At 40.6% G+C, this 15,535-nt stretch overlaps 1 protein-coding gene across 1 annotated transcript in view; it reads left to right on the forward strand.

The window, feature by feature from the left end:
- Positions 1–12,896, forward strand: part of ARHGEF28 (Rho guanine nucleotide exchange factor 28) — a 101,259-nt gene extending 88,363 nt beyond the window's left edge. The window contains exon 35 of the mRNA XM_059492108.1: positions 11,851–12,896. Coding sequence (XP_059348091.1) covers positions 11,851–12,011 — 161 coding nt within the window. The 3' untranslated portion in view covers positions 12,012–12,896. The remainder of the gene's footprint in view (positions 1–11,850) is intronic.
- Positions 12,897–15,535: the final 2,639 nt, after the last annotated feature.

Here is a 15,535-nt window from a genome sequence, read left to right on the forward strand (position 1 = left end):
CACTGGATTTTGGCAAGGAGCCTTATTCAGATAGCATAGTGCTGCTGCCAGTGCTGGAAGTGGCTGATGGGATACCATGATGAGAACTTAGTTAAATAAGATTACTTTCATCACTTGGAACCTGGTAAACAATGATTAGCAACACCCCCAAAAAAGTCACCACAGTTCTGCATATGTAATCATTGTAAAGTAATTTTTATATTGTTGTTGCTGAAAGAACTCCTGATTTTTCTAAGCCGGAATGTAACTGTGTCCCATACAGCACACATTTTAAAACAGCATCCTTTGGAGTCAGTGACAGGCCAGCCCCTTACCACTTGCAGAATTGCATGTGAAGATATGTTTCAACCTATTTTTTTCTGGTATGTCTAATAATATTTTTAGTAGTGCCATTTTTTTCACTGTCTCACAGTGACTGAATTCTTTCTGATATTTTCTTTCACTTGGAAAGATGGAAAGAGGGAAATTTTTAAAAAGCAAAGGGTGATATGACCCACGGAGGGTGATATGACTCCCCGTTTGTCAGGGACCCTCCTGAACAGGTGTCATATTTTGTGCTACTTTAATTTTTTTGTCTTTTTTAATTGAGTAGATGCCACATTGAGAACAATTCTAAACTGATTTTTCTGTGTTTAACATTTCCCTACTAATTTAAGTGCAGATGGCTACAGAGGTGAGCACAGGGCCCATTCAGTGCTCACTGTAAGTTATAATGAGAATAAAATTAAATGGAAATATATAACAATATGAATTTGAGGAACATCAGCACCAGCATCTTCCAAGTTCAAAATCTCCTTGATTTATTAGAGCAATTGAGCTGTTACTTTTGACTCTGCAATAGGCAACAGCAAATTCTCCATACCACAAAACACTGATTTTCATGCTCTGCTGGAAGATTTCCATGGCTCTGAGATACTTGGAGGAAATGAATCAGAGAGGAAGTTTTCTTTTTTTCTCTCTCCTGAATAACACTGCCATTTGTTTAAAGCAAATGGCAAAAGGGATTAAATCACACAGCAGTGTGATACCAAAGTCAAAAATATGTCATTATATGTCACCTGCAATTAGTATATTTCAAGACACACTTGCTTTTCACCTCTGTAGAAGTCAGATTTTGTTGTTCTGTTACTAATTTTCTCATCTCAAAACACTTTTCTAATTTCTGAAAATAACCACAGTAGATGCAGCACTGTAACATAATCCTTTAATTAAGGCAGCTAATGTTATTCTGGTTTTATTTTGTACAGTAATGTAAGTAATGCCTATCCTGTGTAATGTCTGTCTGATTTTATTCTTTCTATTATCTTCTCCTTTAGAGATCATTCATTTGTGGAGGGAAGTTTAAAATAGTGCACATCTTTAAGGTTACAAATGGAGTAAAAAAGATTGCCTGACCCTGTCTTTTGAGATACTACTGGTGTTGGTGTAAATCTGCACACCATATTCAGGCTTTCATTAACTGCAGACTTACTAAACAGCGACAGGATGATGGCTGAATCTTTCTAATTTTTCTCACACTTATGGTTCCACCAACTTCACTGTAGTGGTTTATGGAATCAGTGGAATTAGTGGTATCAACAAAATTGGAGTTTTGTGGATTATCCCCCTTATATGCAGATTTATTCTGTACCTGTATTGTGTTTTTTCCATGGATAGAAGTTTCAGGGAAGTAGAGGGATGAAAGGAGAAAGCAGAAAACCATGGGCAGAGGGTTTTTAGTCAGACAATTGGTTTATAGTGAACTGGATCCTAAGCTCCAGCTCTGGGATGTGCAGGGATGTGACTTGGATAGCAAGTCTGCAGGGGAAGAGGTAATCTCAGGAAAAGGGCCACAAAACGGCAGTCTTGCTGGTTGTTTGATGTTAAGAAGATTCCTCGGGAGGTCTTTGTTTTGCTTGGGAAGTGCTCTCTGTGGGTGGAGACCTGGCTGCAGTACCCTGCTTTAGTACATTAAAATATTTTGTATGTATTTTGTAATGAAGTTAGAGCCTGAAATAGAAGCACTAGTGTAAATAAATAATTCATTATAATAGCTGAGCGAAGCTGTTTATGGATGATCAAATTTTGCAAGATATTGAGTATGCAAACACACCCTGTAAAACCATGTAGCTGAATCACCAAGTGTATCTGTCTGGCTTAGTTTGGAAAGTACAACCTCATTTTAATTATTTAATATAATACTTTACGTATTCCAAGAAATGGCCTGTAGCATGTTGTACAAAATTAATGAAGTGTTAGTAATATGAAACCTCCTCATCATCATCTGCTGTTAAATATTTATTAAGACACTGGGGAAGATTGTCTGTTTTGTGCGGACACAGGAGCCCCCAACTGCCTTCCAATAAATTTCATTGGCTGTCAGCAAACTGGTAGAGGAGATTTCATGGAATATATTGTTCCCCCTTGCCAGATGCTGTAGAAAATTTCTTTTGAGTGTGAATTTTTAGTGGGGCAGTAGAGAGGAGAAGCCTTGGTGCTGGTATGGAACTTAGTTATAGTTTAATCAGATAGGAAGACTTCCAACAGTCACCTGCTGGGATTCCTTGAGTGTTCCTCAGAAGTTTGATCTAAAACTGGGACATAAATGATAAAAAATAGATATGATTTTTCTGTATTTGTTTAGGATCTGTTGTAGAAAAATCAAACCCATGTAGTTTAAAAACAAGTCATTAAATATATTCCATGATAAAGAATACATGAGAGACAGGGAAAGCAGGGTTTTTGGCAAGGATGATTTTTTTCTTTCTCTTTGTTAATTGAATTTTAAAATATAAGGTAATTGTTGCTGACAGAAAAACTGCAGGGAAGCTGTCTTCTGTGCAGAGCAACTTGCCATTGAAGCACAGTGCCACTGGGGAGGGGATGAAGGTCTAAGGAAGGCTCCTGCATTAAACATAGGCAGTTCAGAGCTGAAGTGAAAATGAATATAGGCAGGTGTTTTAAAACTTGTAGTAAAGGTGAGGTAGAAGGAGGAGGTGATGAATTCAAGCTTAAGGGTAAGACCAGTATTGCTCATACACAGGAGGAGTGGGAGCAGAAGAGAGGAAAGTGGATCCAAGTGCTCTCCACCCACTCGTGGGATGGACACACATGCTTATTTGAGAATTGTAGGGTTTAATGGCTTTGGTGTACAATTTTTCCTTTACCTCTTGTGCAAACTGTTTTCACAGCAGTTATATGTTCACACAACTTTTAGCAAACAGTTAAAAAGGGCATTCATTTCAAAATATTCAATCACACTGAAAATTCCTATGCTTACAATGCAAAATATGGGGAATGTGCAACTTTTCCATTTTTTTCTTGATTTTTTTCAAGGACTCCAAGAAGAAAACATAAGTGCATATACTTCTTGCCAAAAATGAATAAAAATGGCTGTGCTAATACTCAATATGCAATAAAAATGTAGTGAATATTTCCCTCAGTTTTGACCTTGGGAGAGAACAAGTATCTTTGCGACTGTAGATAATAGGCTTCTCTCAGATGCTCACTCATATAGTCGTGCTTGTATTTTTTCCTGTATTAATCAACAGCAGCAGTTTCTGTTAAAGGGTAAGATTAACATGTAATTGATTTGAAACAGGTGCTTTGCCTGATTTTTTTCTTCTGCAGCAATTCTCTATATTGACTTAGTGATCTTCTGCTGGTCTCTTTGAGTTTTGATCTTGTCAGCTTTTATGAGTAAGAAGTGGTGGATCTGGTCTGTTGTTGGGAAATTACCCTATAAAACCAAAGTGCTTAGGAGGAGACTTGAGTGTTTTATAAATTACCTCACCCTTTTGGCTCTTGTAACAGAGCTGTGCCCTTCTGCTACTCAAGAAAATGTTTGCCAAAGTCCAGAGCACTCTTCTTTATGTTGCACCTGAAAGACTGGCCAAACGCTGGGGACTAAATTGATTTTTTGCCAAGGTCTTTGATTTCACGTTTATTTCAAAGTGAAAAAAAAAAAAAAAAACCCAACAAAACAACCCGCAACCAAAGAGTGTCCATAAAATATGAGGCAGAGTTAATCAACACTCTAACATCTGTCTGTGGTAACAGTTCAGAAGAAGAGTTTTGATGTGTAAATGTCCCCTTTCGTTTCAAAGGGAATGACTTAATGTTCCAGAGACTGCTTTTTCAGGGCTAATGCTGGCTGTTTCTCTTTTTTTCAGAAGGGAAGGAGATAAAACCTCACTGCAGTGTTTTGTCTTCAGGGTGCAAATTGGGACAGTGGGTGAGGGAAGTGTGTGGATGTGGTGGCAGGCGGCAGAAAGGGGAACTGGTTCATTGTCCCTTGAGTCCTTGGTAGTGCTGTTTGTGTCTGTAACTTTATGGGGTTTCTGTTTCTCCGTTCAAGCAGGAGCATTCCCTACTGATGGCCGTTTTTTTTTGTTTTGACTTCGGCCTGCTGGCCAAATGACTTCAGCAGATGATGGGCTGGGAGGAAATGCTTGCAGACCACTTAGTTTACACCCGCGTTGGACACCTGAAAAAGGAGGCCGAGGGTGTTTTCAGTGCTTGCCCACCACCGTTGTCAGTGGGCCGGCGAGCTGCCCTGCCCCTGGAGAGGTGCTCTGTGTGGGTGTGCTGCTGCCCCGGGCGCGGCAGGGGCCCTGCGGCGGCAGCTGGTCACGTTCCTTGTGATCCTGTGTAGGAAGGGTGTTCTTGGGGTTTTATGGCTCTTCCCTCTTGATCGTTTGAGTGCAGCTGTGTTTAATGAGCTGGAAAAGAAGTAGGTCAATAAAACGCGTGTTCGTTGTTAGCAGAATACCTGTTGGACCACGTGTTTGTCTGTAATTGACCATCTAAAGCTTCAAAGCTTAGCACAAAGACAATTTAATAGGGAATTCATACTTAAATAAATTAATAATAAGCAGAAGCAGACAGCTGTCAGGCAGTCTGCCCTCCCAAGGTGAGACTGTGGGTATTTAATGCACAGACAAATTATGATTTCAAGTCAGACCTATTTTTAAGTCTCTCATTGATACGCATTAGAAAAACAACATGCCAAAAATAGCTTGGAACCTGTGTGCTTCAAAAACCAATACATCTGATAACATAGCCATGTAACTTGGTTAAAATTTTAATCAACCTAATCAATTTTAATCAGCATGCTATGAATTTGATGTCAAAGTGACACTATCAGTATTTGAGCTTGATTTAGTTTTAAAATATTTTCTTTGGTAAACACCACTGTTAGAAATAGTATATTTACTGGGCCTTAATAAAAGGAAAATGACTGCATCATCACATTACTCCAAAACCTGGAGTATGAGTTGGAACTTTATGATAAATGCAATTTTGCTGGAATAAATATGTATTTTGTGTTTCTGGTGCCAAGAATTAAGTCCAAATTGTCTAGATGAAACTTCTCTGAAGACTTATGAGGCAAAGCCTGAAAATGGACCTGTATTGTTTTACCTAAGCCAGCAATTACACAAAGAGTGGAAACATGCAGAATAATGGCAATCCGAGTAATTTTACCCTGATCAAAAATGCAGCATTCAGATACAGAGAAGAGTTATGTTTCAGAACCTTATTCATCATACACTTTGAATTCCTTCTGTTCTCTCTTATAACAAAAAATGCACCAAAATATGCAAAGACTAATTAATGTAGGAGATCTTCTGAAATAATTTCTCATCTGATTTTTTGTGTAAAGATCTCTTACTCATGAAGGTGCTTGTTTGCTTAAGAAATACAGTGGCTGCTTTTTCACAGGGTTGGGCTGGTCAAAAGTAAATAACAGCATTTCAATTCCCAGACCGATTTTCTTGACTTATTCAGTCAGCTGGAAATGGATTGGGCTCCTCTTTCCTTGGAAGCTTTAGGGTCAAAATATTTTTTCCCAGTGTTTTTTTGAGACCTGGTACCAAGTTCAGTTCCTGCTGTGAAATCAGCTTTATTGAGTTGTGAAGGGCCTGGTTTGTGATGGTATGAGCTATGTTCAACTGCCAGTGAAACTGTTGGGAATTGTGCTCAAATCATCAAGGCTCGCACATAACTTTTCTATAGCAAGTGCTGTGTTCTGGATCAGTAGCAGCAGTATCTTGGTTGTTCCAGGTGTTGCCCTGGTGTTCCAGGTGCCCAATACCACTAACTTTAAACAACTGAACCTGCAGTATGGAAATGCTGCATTGCAATCTGGGAAAGTCTTAGTAGGCCTTAAAAAGGGCAATCAAAACAGGTCATGTTCCCTTTTATGGTGAGGAAAGGGAGAGAGGCTGAGGTGCTTGGAGTTCCCGGGGGAATTGGCTGTCTGTTGCTAATGAATCTGCATGGAAACCGCTGGGAGCATCATTAGAGACAAAGAGCTGCTGTGGGATTTGCCAGTGGGTTTTTCAGTGGATCCCATGGGGAGTTAGGCTGCCATTTGCTGTTGAACTGTGGTGGCAAATGAGAGCCTGTTACCCTTGAATTCCTTTGAATATCCCAGACCCGGTAGACACTGGTTGTTAGGTGTCTGCTTGTGCTTTGCATTATGCATGAGTGCCAGTGTGGGGATTAAATAGAGCAGCTCTGCCATTTCAAATAGCTGTGACCTGAAGCTGATGTGTCAGCTGTCAGTCCAAATGAACTTGGTACCAAAAACCAAAACCCAACTCTATTTATTAATTCAGAAGGTTAGTGGTTTTGTCACTCTTCAACATATTTGTTGCTAAAAGTGGCATAAATTGCTCTTCATTTAATGCAGTTTTATTATGCAGTTTTTATTTTGTAAAGAGGGCCAGTTTGACAGATCTCGGAGAGTCACAGCAAGGTAATTGTGGTGCATTCCTTCCACCCTCCCTGCCCCCCCTTTCCCCCCCCCCCTTTTTTTCTTCCCTTTTTTTTTGTCCTTCCTTTTTAGAAATGACTAAGAAGTAAAAAAGTATCCAGCCTGCCCTAACCTCAGAGCTTACCCTGCTTTGAGGAGGAGTTTGAATCTGAGGCCTTCTGAGATCCCTTCCAATTTGAATTATCCTGTGGTGCTGTGAAATCAGGGTCAGAGCTGAAGGAGGAACACTAAGGGCTTTCTGTTCAAAACACAGAGACTTGAGAGGTTTTTTGTTTGGAGTGTTTCTTAGTGCCTTGGTTCTTCTGTCCTTCCCACAATCTTCACTGTGTGCAGTCTAGCCTTAACATCAAGAGCTCTGATCCTGGGGGAGAGAGAGGAGGGGTGAAGGGGGTGAAGGAGAAAATCTGTGGCATTTATTTGATGTGGAAGTGCTTACATCCTATGACAACAGACAGGAGGTGAGAATCAGTGTGAGTAATGAGTTGTTTACTTGGCTTTTGTATCCCCTGCCCCCCCAGGTACATGGGCTGTGTTTGTTTTTGTATGTATTGATTTCAGATTCCTGCAAATACCATTCCTTTGTCCTTCACCTTGTCAGCAGTTTGTGAGATACTACTAATCCTGTCTCTTAATGCTGTGGAAAAGGTAAGGTAGTCAGGATGCAGAATGCTACTTATTTTTTCTTTCTTTTCCTGTACAACAGTAACATGTTTTCAGACAGGAGCTGTCGTTTCTCAGAGTCTGGACCCAGACCCTGTTTGAAAATCTGAGGTCCCCTTATAAACTCCCTTGAGAACTGATCCCACATACGACAGGCCTGCCATCTGCCATTGTTTTTATATTGAGGTGGTCTAAAAAAGAGTAGAGTGCCTCTCAAACAGTTCCTGATGTTTGTCCTCATCGTACCAGACCTAAACCCAAGGAAAATGGGCAAAAAAATTTGAATTTTAGTGTTGAATTTGACAGTGTCTGTGTGAATGAGACAATTTGTGATTAGATCCAGAATTTGTTAGAAACAGCCTCTAACTCCTTTTGCAAAAATTGGTGAGGAAGACTGCTGGGAATGCCTGGGGTTTCTTTATTCAATGAAATGGTCTTGGCTGAGATTAAAAGGAGTAAAAGCTGTACTTTAAGAGTATTTAATACTGAGGTGTGGCACAGGCTACAAGTCCCAAAAAGGCTGAAGTGCTGTCACAACATACCTAACATTTGGTCACCAGCCTCAAGCACACCCTTTTTTCCCTTGGGTGTTTGACCAGCGCAACTTTGAGAGTGGATTTCTCTGGTCTGCTGTTCACTTTTACCTACGGTATCCATGATGCAGCTGTGGATCTGGCCTGTTCTTAAGGAAAGACTTACCTGGAATATTGTAGGAGAAATATGTTTTATGTAAGTGAAAAACAGGTGAAGGGGGTTTCAGTTTGTGCATAAATTCTGGGGGCCATGGTACAGAGAGATGCTGACAGAGTGGGAGGGAGCAGAAGGCCGTGCCAAGAGTGGACTGTGGAAGGATCTGAGCTACAGCTCAGTTTTGTTAAAGCTTTGGAAATAGTCAGGGAGTATTTTCTGCATTTATCTAACTGTGAAATTAAAACAGTGCAGATGAGCAAGTGGATGGCTATGGCCAGGTACAGTGCTTTGGTTTGTCCTCTCTGGGAGGGTGTGAGAGCACGGCAGCAGGCAGAGCCCAGCCCGGGCAGCAAGGGTGTGGGCAGGGGCTGTGTCCAGCCTTTGCCCGGTGCTGGTGGTGTGGGTGCTGGTCTGGTGGGCGCGCTGTTGAGCCAAACACAGCCTGCCAGAGAGAGCGTCTGCTGGTTGCTTGGAGGACAGCAGAAAAAAAGGGTAAGTAAATGCTGAATTTAAACAAAGGGGATAACACAGAACTCATTTTATGGCTGATTTTGACAGGTGAATTACAATCACATTGATGGAAACTCATAAAAGGCCAATGGTCTGTATTTGCCTGACTCTTGATCCATAGTGATTCTGATGTTTGCCTCAGTGCAGCAGAGAATGGGCCTGGAGAGGGACTGGGGAGTTCCCATGGGTGCCCCAGCTGCCAGGGGATCTTTGGAGAGCTTCTTGGGTATCACTTTCTGATAGCAGCCCCTTTGCCTTGCTGTCTGCACAAATAATCAGTTTGTTTTCCTTTTTTATTTTCATTAAGCATCCTCAGCTCTCAGAGTTCTTTAGTAGACATCAGCTGATGTTTTCAAGTCTTGTTTCAGAAGTTTCCTCCTTGTTTTGGGAGAGCACTTCAAGAGGAAGGTTTCTCCCACCTTTCTCCTGCTTGGTAACAAGGGCGACTCAGTTTCCCCATGCTACACCAGAGAGCTCAGGGGAGGCTTCTTGGCTGCTGTTACATTACAACAACCAAGGCTGACTGGCCGCTCAGTCCATTTTCTGTCTCCCTTCACCTGAAACTGTTGTTACCATTTTTAGCACTTCTTCCACACTACCCTTGGGGCACATCACGCTGCTGCCTGTGATACCAGCTGGTCTACTGGCTCAGCTGCTTCCAGCATGGCACTGAGCAGAGAGACAGCAGCCGCCCTCCCCGATGGCAGCCTGAGTGTGTTGGCCTTGGGGACACATTGTGCTTTTGTCAGGCAGAGTCTGTGTTGAGTGCCACGTGAAGAGCATCCAAAACCAGCCCCTTCCCTCCTCAGTTGGATTAAGCACAACCTTTCCAGCCTGAAGCCACTCAGTGCCCCAGCAGCAGCTGTGCTCCTACCTCCTGGGTGCTCTCCTGCTGTTCAGGTTTCCCAGATGCAACATATTTAGGAAAAAAAAAATAAAAAAGAAGCTGAACTAGTGATAAATCATTTATTTTGATAGTGACAGGGTCTGATTTGTTTTTGTAGAATGCTGAGAGTTTTCACTGCTCAGCTCTGCTGCTTGTAGTTATGACAGTTAATGAGAAATGGTTTGGAAATAGCTACTGTTTTAATTGCTGAAGCAATTACTATTTAGTTTTGATGGTGGAAAATTATTGCATGTAAGGTGTTTCTTGTCTGCGTATTTTCAAATTTGTAATTAGGCTTCTCAAATTATGTACTTCTTAAACTTTGGAAACAGATCTTTCAAATAAGTGTTTACTCCCTGGTATTCTTATGTACATAACTTGGGTAATGTGAATAGACTCACAGGACTTAAAAGAAATATTAATGTGGGTAAAATTACCCAAAAATGTAAGTGTTTAGAAGTAGAGGAACTTCTGCTAGTAGGGCTCTTTTTAATAAATAAACAACCCAAATGCATCCAATTTCCATAAAGGTAACAGACAGACGTATTTTTGCTTTCTTCTGTGGGCTGGAAATTGCAGTAATTTTCTAATATAATCATCAAAAAGAAATAAATGCAGACATCATCTTCAAAAAATCAGGCCTGTTTGACTAAATTAGGGAGTCAAGATTTTCTGTGTTATGTATTGCAAATAACTCACAATCAAGCAAGACTTACTCTGGATTTTCATTAAGACTGAAACTTAATTCAGAATAAAACAGTAAAAGAAAGACAAATGACGACTAATTTTTGTAACATTCTGTGTCATCCCACTATGACCAAGCTCATTTACAAATACCTTGCTCCTGCCATTGGCTGTGCCGTCTTAGCAGCAAGAATAAGATGCATGTGGTTTATGCTGGGAGCTGCAGCCCCAAAGCCTGTTTGCTCCCCCCAGCTGTGAGAATATCAAAGAGGAGAAGATGCTGAAGGCAGAGGCTGCGATATCATGTGTTCCCACATGCCCATTGCATAATCATCCCACACTGCTCCACACAGCCCATGCCAGGGAGCAGCCAGAGAGCCTAGGCTTTTCAGGGTGCCAGCAAGCTTGTTTTGCCTTGAAGTCCTGCCTCAGCAAACAAGACTGATGAAAGTCTCATATATTTGGGGAATGCCAAATGTGGGCATGTGTCACTATGAATTGCTACCAGCTAAGCGACATGGTGTGTAAAAACACAAATAGGTCCTTCATAGCAGATTTCCATTGCACATACGCGTGAGAAGTAGGGACCAGAGCAAGCATGAAATATCTCTCCAGCTCTGCATGAGTGATCAAGGCTCAGAGAGCCCCAGTTCTTGGTTTGTGTGCTTCTGGCCATTTCCATGCTGTACAAGGAGTTCAAATCTCCCTTTCTTTCTACAGAGTCCTTTTTTGAGAGGGAAGAATGAAAATTTAACCTTCCTGATGTAATAGAAGAGTCGGTCAGGCTAAGATTACAGTGAAAAGTATTGCAGCATATCCATTACAGATATTTTTCATTGCTCTGCATGAGGATACACATTCTTTGTTACCTAGCTTGTTTTTATGGTAAAGTTGCTTTGAAGAAATACAGATGTAGAAAAGTCAGGTACTGAGATGCAGGTCCTGAGGGCCCAAAGTGCTACAAAGTGCTGACTAGGAATAAAACCCAACTGAAGTCATGTTGTTTTGGTTTATAAAGCTATATATGGATCATCATAGAAGTGTTCATTGTGGAATGCTGGAAAACAAGTACCTGATTCTCTGCATTTGTGGGAGAAAATTGGAAAGATAACAAGATTGTTGGGAAATAATGTTCTAGTGTTTGGGTGCAAGTGTTTCTCTACGCGTCACGCCAAAAAGATCAAGACAGAGTGGAGTAGGTAGTTTATGTCAATAAACACAGGTAAACTTGGTAGAAAAAGCGGAATGCAAATGCCAGCCATGTAGACTTCTAACTTTGGTCACTTAATTCTTTTGCATCTATAAAAGGAAGGCTTACGAATAAAATTCTGTGTAATGATGAAAACTGTATTAATGTTACAACTGTATTACTACTAGCAAAGATACTGATTATATGCTGTGTGCTTCCCTCCAGCTCAATTCTGACCTTGTTTATGTCTTTCCATTATTGTGTATCTGTTTAGTAAAGTATGGCCACACATTTATAATAATTATTATTGTTAAGGTACCTCTCACCAGGCCGTAGTATAATTTGTACTAGAGTACTGTTTTCCTTTCCAGACAGATGCAGCAAACTATAAAATGGTGCTAATGAAAAAGTCAGAATTTGCCCTTTTTGATGGCAGGGGCAGAAAATGCATTGTCCTTCTCTTGTGTGTTACAGATCTGAGCACATCAGAGACCCAAGGTTCCCAGACCAGTGTTCCAAACCAGGGATCCATCCAGTCACCACAGGTAGATGAACTGCTGCTGAACCACCAGCCTGAGAGCCTGCAGGATGCAGAGAGTGGAGCCAGAGTAGAGGAAAAGATTGTTTACCTCTGATAACTTGTTTTCTAATCTCAGTAGCACTTTGGAAAAGACAGCTGTATTTGCTTTTCTAAATTTCTGTAATTGTTCTCTGTATGACCATCTGGCTTTAAGGGTAGTATTTAATAGTAAATGCAAAATTTTCCCCATGATAAATATAGCAAGTAAGTTATTTTGAAGCCATTGTTGTATAATCTTTAATTTATGACATGATTTCAAATGCTTTGCAAGAAGCAATGAGTAGCAGGGGAGACATAACATTTTGAAATTGTAAAGGTGGCACCAAGGACTGTGAAAGCTAGTGTCGATTTTCTTGAGTCCTCTTCTTACAAGGATGAGCTAAGAGAGATGGGTCTGCTACTTGAGATTTCAGCGTGTATCAGTAACAGCTGTGATATGAGAAGACAGCAAAAAACAACGATGGCTGAAGTCTTTGCTGAAATGTGCTATATACCCTTAGCTGGTGGGTCATTTTCCTTATCTTCTAGCTCAGGAACTGCTCAGAAGGGGATGTTTTTTATGGTCTGAGCATAATTGCATAATTGTGTTTTCTCATGTCCCAGGGCTTATTACTATTTTGATACTACTGCCAATTTCTGTGCAGAGATGCACTAAATCAGTTACTGTGTTATAACTGTTCCTCATTTCAGTAAGTTTCCTTACACGTTAAAATTTACCAGATGAAACTATCTCACTGGTCAAAAGAAAAGAAAGGGGATAAATAGTAGGCTTCAGTTAACTGAACTCTTCTGAAACTGCACTGCTTTCCTATGTAGAAATCAGATAACTTTCTGCTTTCAGATTCCTGGGATTCTCTGTCTTTGTCTGTACAGGCAGTAAGAAACCTGTCTTGTGCCTTTTTGTGCTTTTTTGTCTTTCTGAAAAATACATACACTTTTGTCAAACTAAATAAATGTTATGTGCATTTCTATGAAACTGTAATTTTGATTCATTTTGAGATCCTCCAGAGAAATAAAAAAAACTGGAGGAAAAAAAAACGTGTCTCCAGGCCTTGTTTGCACTGAGGTGTGCTGCAGATGTGTGCTGCTCGTCCAGCATAGCCAAAGCCGTGTATTTCAGCTGACAAAACCAAGGATGTGCCTATCACTACTCAGCATGGCTGATGGCATTGGCAAGGGGGCAGCAGAAATGCAGCTGCTCAGCTCCTGGATGCTCCTGCACAGCTGCCTTACATCTGCCCACATCTGCCCAGCTCAAGGAGCAGAGGAACGCAGGATTGCTCCCACCCCTTTGACTGGGTCAGCCCCAGGTTTCCATTTTACCCTAAGCCTTGTGTTGTGCAACATCTTTTGCAGGGCACAGAGTCTTTCTTAGATGTCTGCATTTGTCAGCAAGGGTGTCCTGACTGAGAAGGATTCTCTTCCAGGGACTTGGGTGCTTCAGGGAATACCCGAAAGCAGAGCTTTCTGAGCTGCATCTTACTGGCCTCCAGAGTAGTAGTTCACTTGGTATTTTGGGCAAACAACCAACCACCTGGTGTGATGAGCAGGATGTGATTCTCAGCTGTATTAAATGATGTGCAAATGCCATCAGGGAAAGACTGGGCCTGCAGATGTGGTTTCTGGTGTCTGTGGTCAGCTTTCAAGACTCCTGCTAACCTGACAGCACTTTAAAAACATGTCTCTTTATAAGAGAAAAAAAAAACAAACCATAAACCTCTTTTATAATATCTAGAACTGTTTTGTCTTCTTTACTTTTCACAATTAGATTAAAATTAAAATGTGGATCCAACTTCTCTTAAGGGCCCTGCAGTAGGGACAGAGAGTCAGCAATGAATTCAAGGTTGCCACCTCAACAGCTTCTTGGCAAATTTCTGAGTAGCCAGACTAATTTCTTGGGATGCTGTATACCCCAGGATATGTGCCTTGCCCAGAGACCCATGGGAAATTGAGAAAAAATGAGCAGTTTTCTCCACAGTTACTCTCTCTGCATTTTATTATGCCTTGGCTGTAACATCTGGTATTGGTTACTGTCAAATCCAAACTGCTGTATGGATTGCTGCTTTCCCAGTTCGGTGTGGGAATTCCCACATAAGCATCTTGCCACCGAGAGAGGAAGAGATGATGCTGCTTCTCTCATCAGTTTTAATTGAGGGGCTGGGAGCTGAAAAGCGGCTGGCCCAGACTTCAGCTGTTGTGCAAAAAGTCCCTTAAAATCAGGCAGCATCTTAATTTGCTCACCTGTGTTTACAGTAAAACTTCTGGCATTTCAGAAAGGCAAAGGCAGGAAACAGGTGGCCTCTAGATTTAGGTGTTTTAATTGTATAAAATGTTTTAAGTATAGGCCAGTATGGTCTTGGCAGGTGCTCTTTGTAACAAGATGTATTATGCACCCCTGAACTCTGTCCATTATTTAGGCATTTCTTAATACTTAGCAGAATTTAAACACAGCCCCAGTGAGATTCAGCTGTTTTAGCAGTCTGTGTTTTCAGTTGCCATCAGGCATATATTAATGCTGGGTCATCTTTTATAATTAGAAAAATATATTCAGAAATTCTCTTCACCTTTTTGATATTATTTTGAGGCTGGCTTACTTGCAAAGCCTGTTTTTTTTCACTCATCCCATATATGGTGTTTTCTTTTTGCTATGCTTCTCAAAGCATCTTGCCTCTGAAAACTCAGATTCTAATTTAATCATTAATTTCAGTGCTTGAATTAAGGGAACAATTGCTGTACTACAAATATCCATGGTACCAGGATGAGGTTTGTTTGGTTTTTCTTATTTTAATTTTTTTCTCTATCTTCTAACAAAGAACTGATTTCTTTGCTGTAATGCCTTGACTTTTCCAGCATTTTCTCCTTAATGTTGTATGCTAGTGAAGTTGTCATATCAAGCAACTTTAAAAGACTTTTAAGAGAAACTTACAACAAATCTTTTCTTCAGCAAGTTTACAGTAATGGTAGAGAAGAAATTAATGAAGAGCTTGAGCTTACAGTGTGCTGGATCCAGACCCTTGGAGTTGTGCATTCAGTCATTTGTAGAATGAGGCCAAAAGGAAGGAAATTCTTCCCTTGGATGCTGTTTGAGTGTTAAGGTAAACAACACACTTAGCTGCATTTCTAAAAGATTTTTCACAAAGGTCATACATGTTATTTTCAAATTACTAAATTAAATACAGATTAGGCTATCAGCAAAACTCCCCAAAGTTTGTTTACTGAAATGGTTGAAAAAAACATGTTGGTGTTCCATGTAAGGAACACAAATAATTTTACTTGGAGAGGGCTGTTAGCCGCATTAATTTATATGCCACCCACTTAGTTCAAAAAAGTCAGTAAGATTTTTTGCTGCATCCTAATGAAGTAGGTGCCAATTTTGTAATGTGCCATATTGCTGCTGAAAACATTTTTGCAGTGTGATGGTGTTTATTCAAAGAAAAAGACATTGTGCTTTGGTAAATAACATGTGCAACTTGCTCAGGCTGAATTTTGAAAGCACTGGAGAGTTGCAGATGAGGCAGTTTTCCTTGTGCATTTGATGACAAAATGGGAAAATAGTGTGACTATTGATGACTAATGGGA

This window comes from Ammospiza nelsoni, chromosome Z, assembly GCF_027579445.1.
Source record: "Ammospiza nelsoni isolate bAmmNel1 chromosome Z, bAmmNel1.pri, whole genome shotgun sequence".
Classification (NCBI taxonomy): Eukaryota; Metazoa; Chordata; class Aves; order Passeriformes; family Passerellidae; genus Ammospiza; species Ammospiza nelsoni.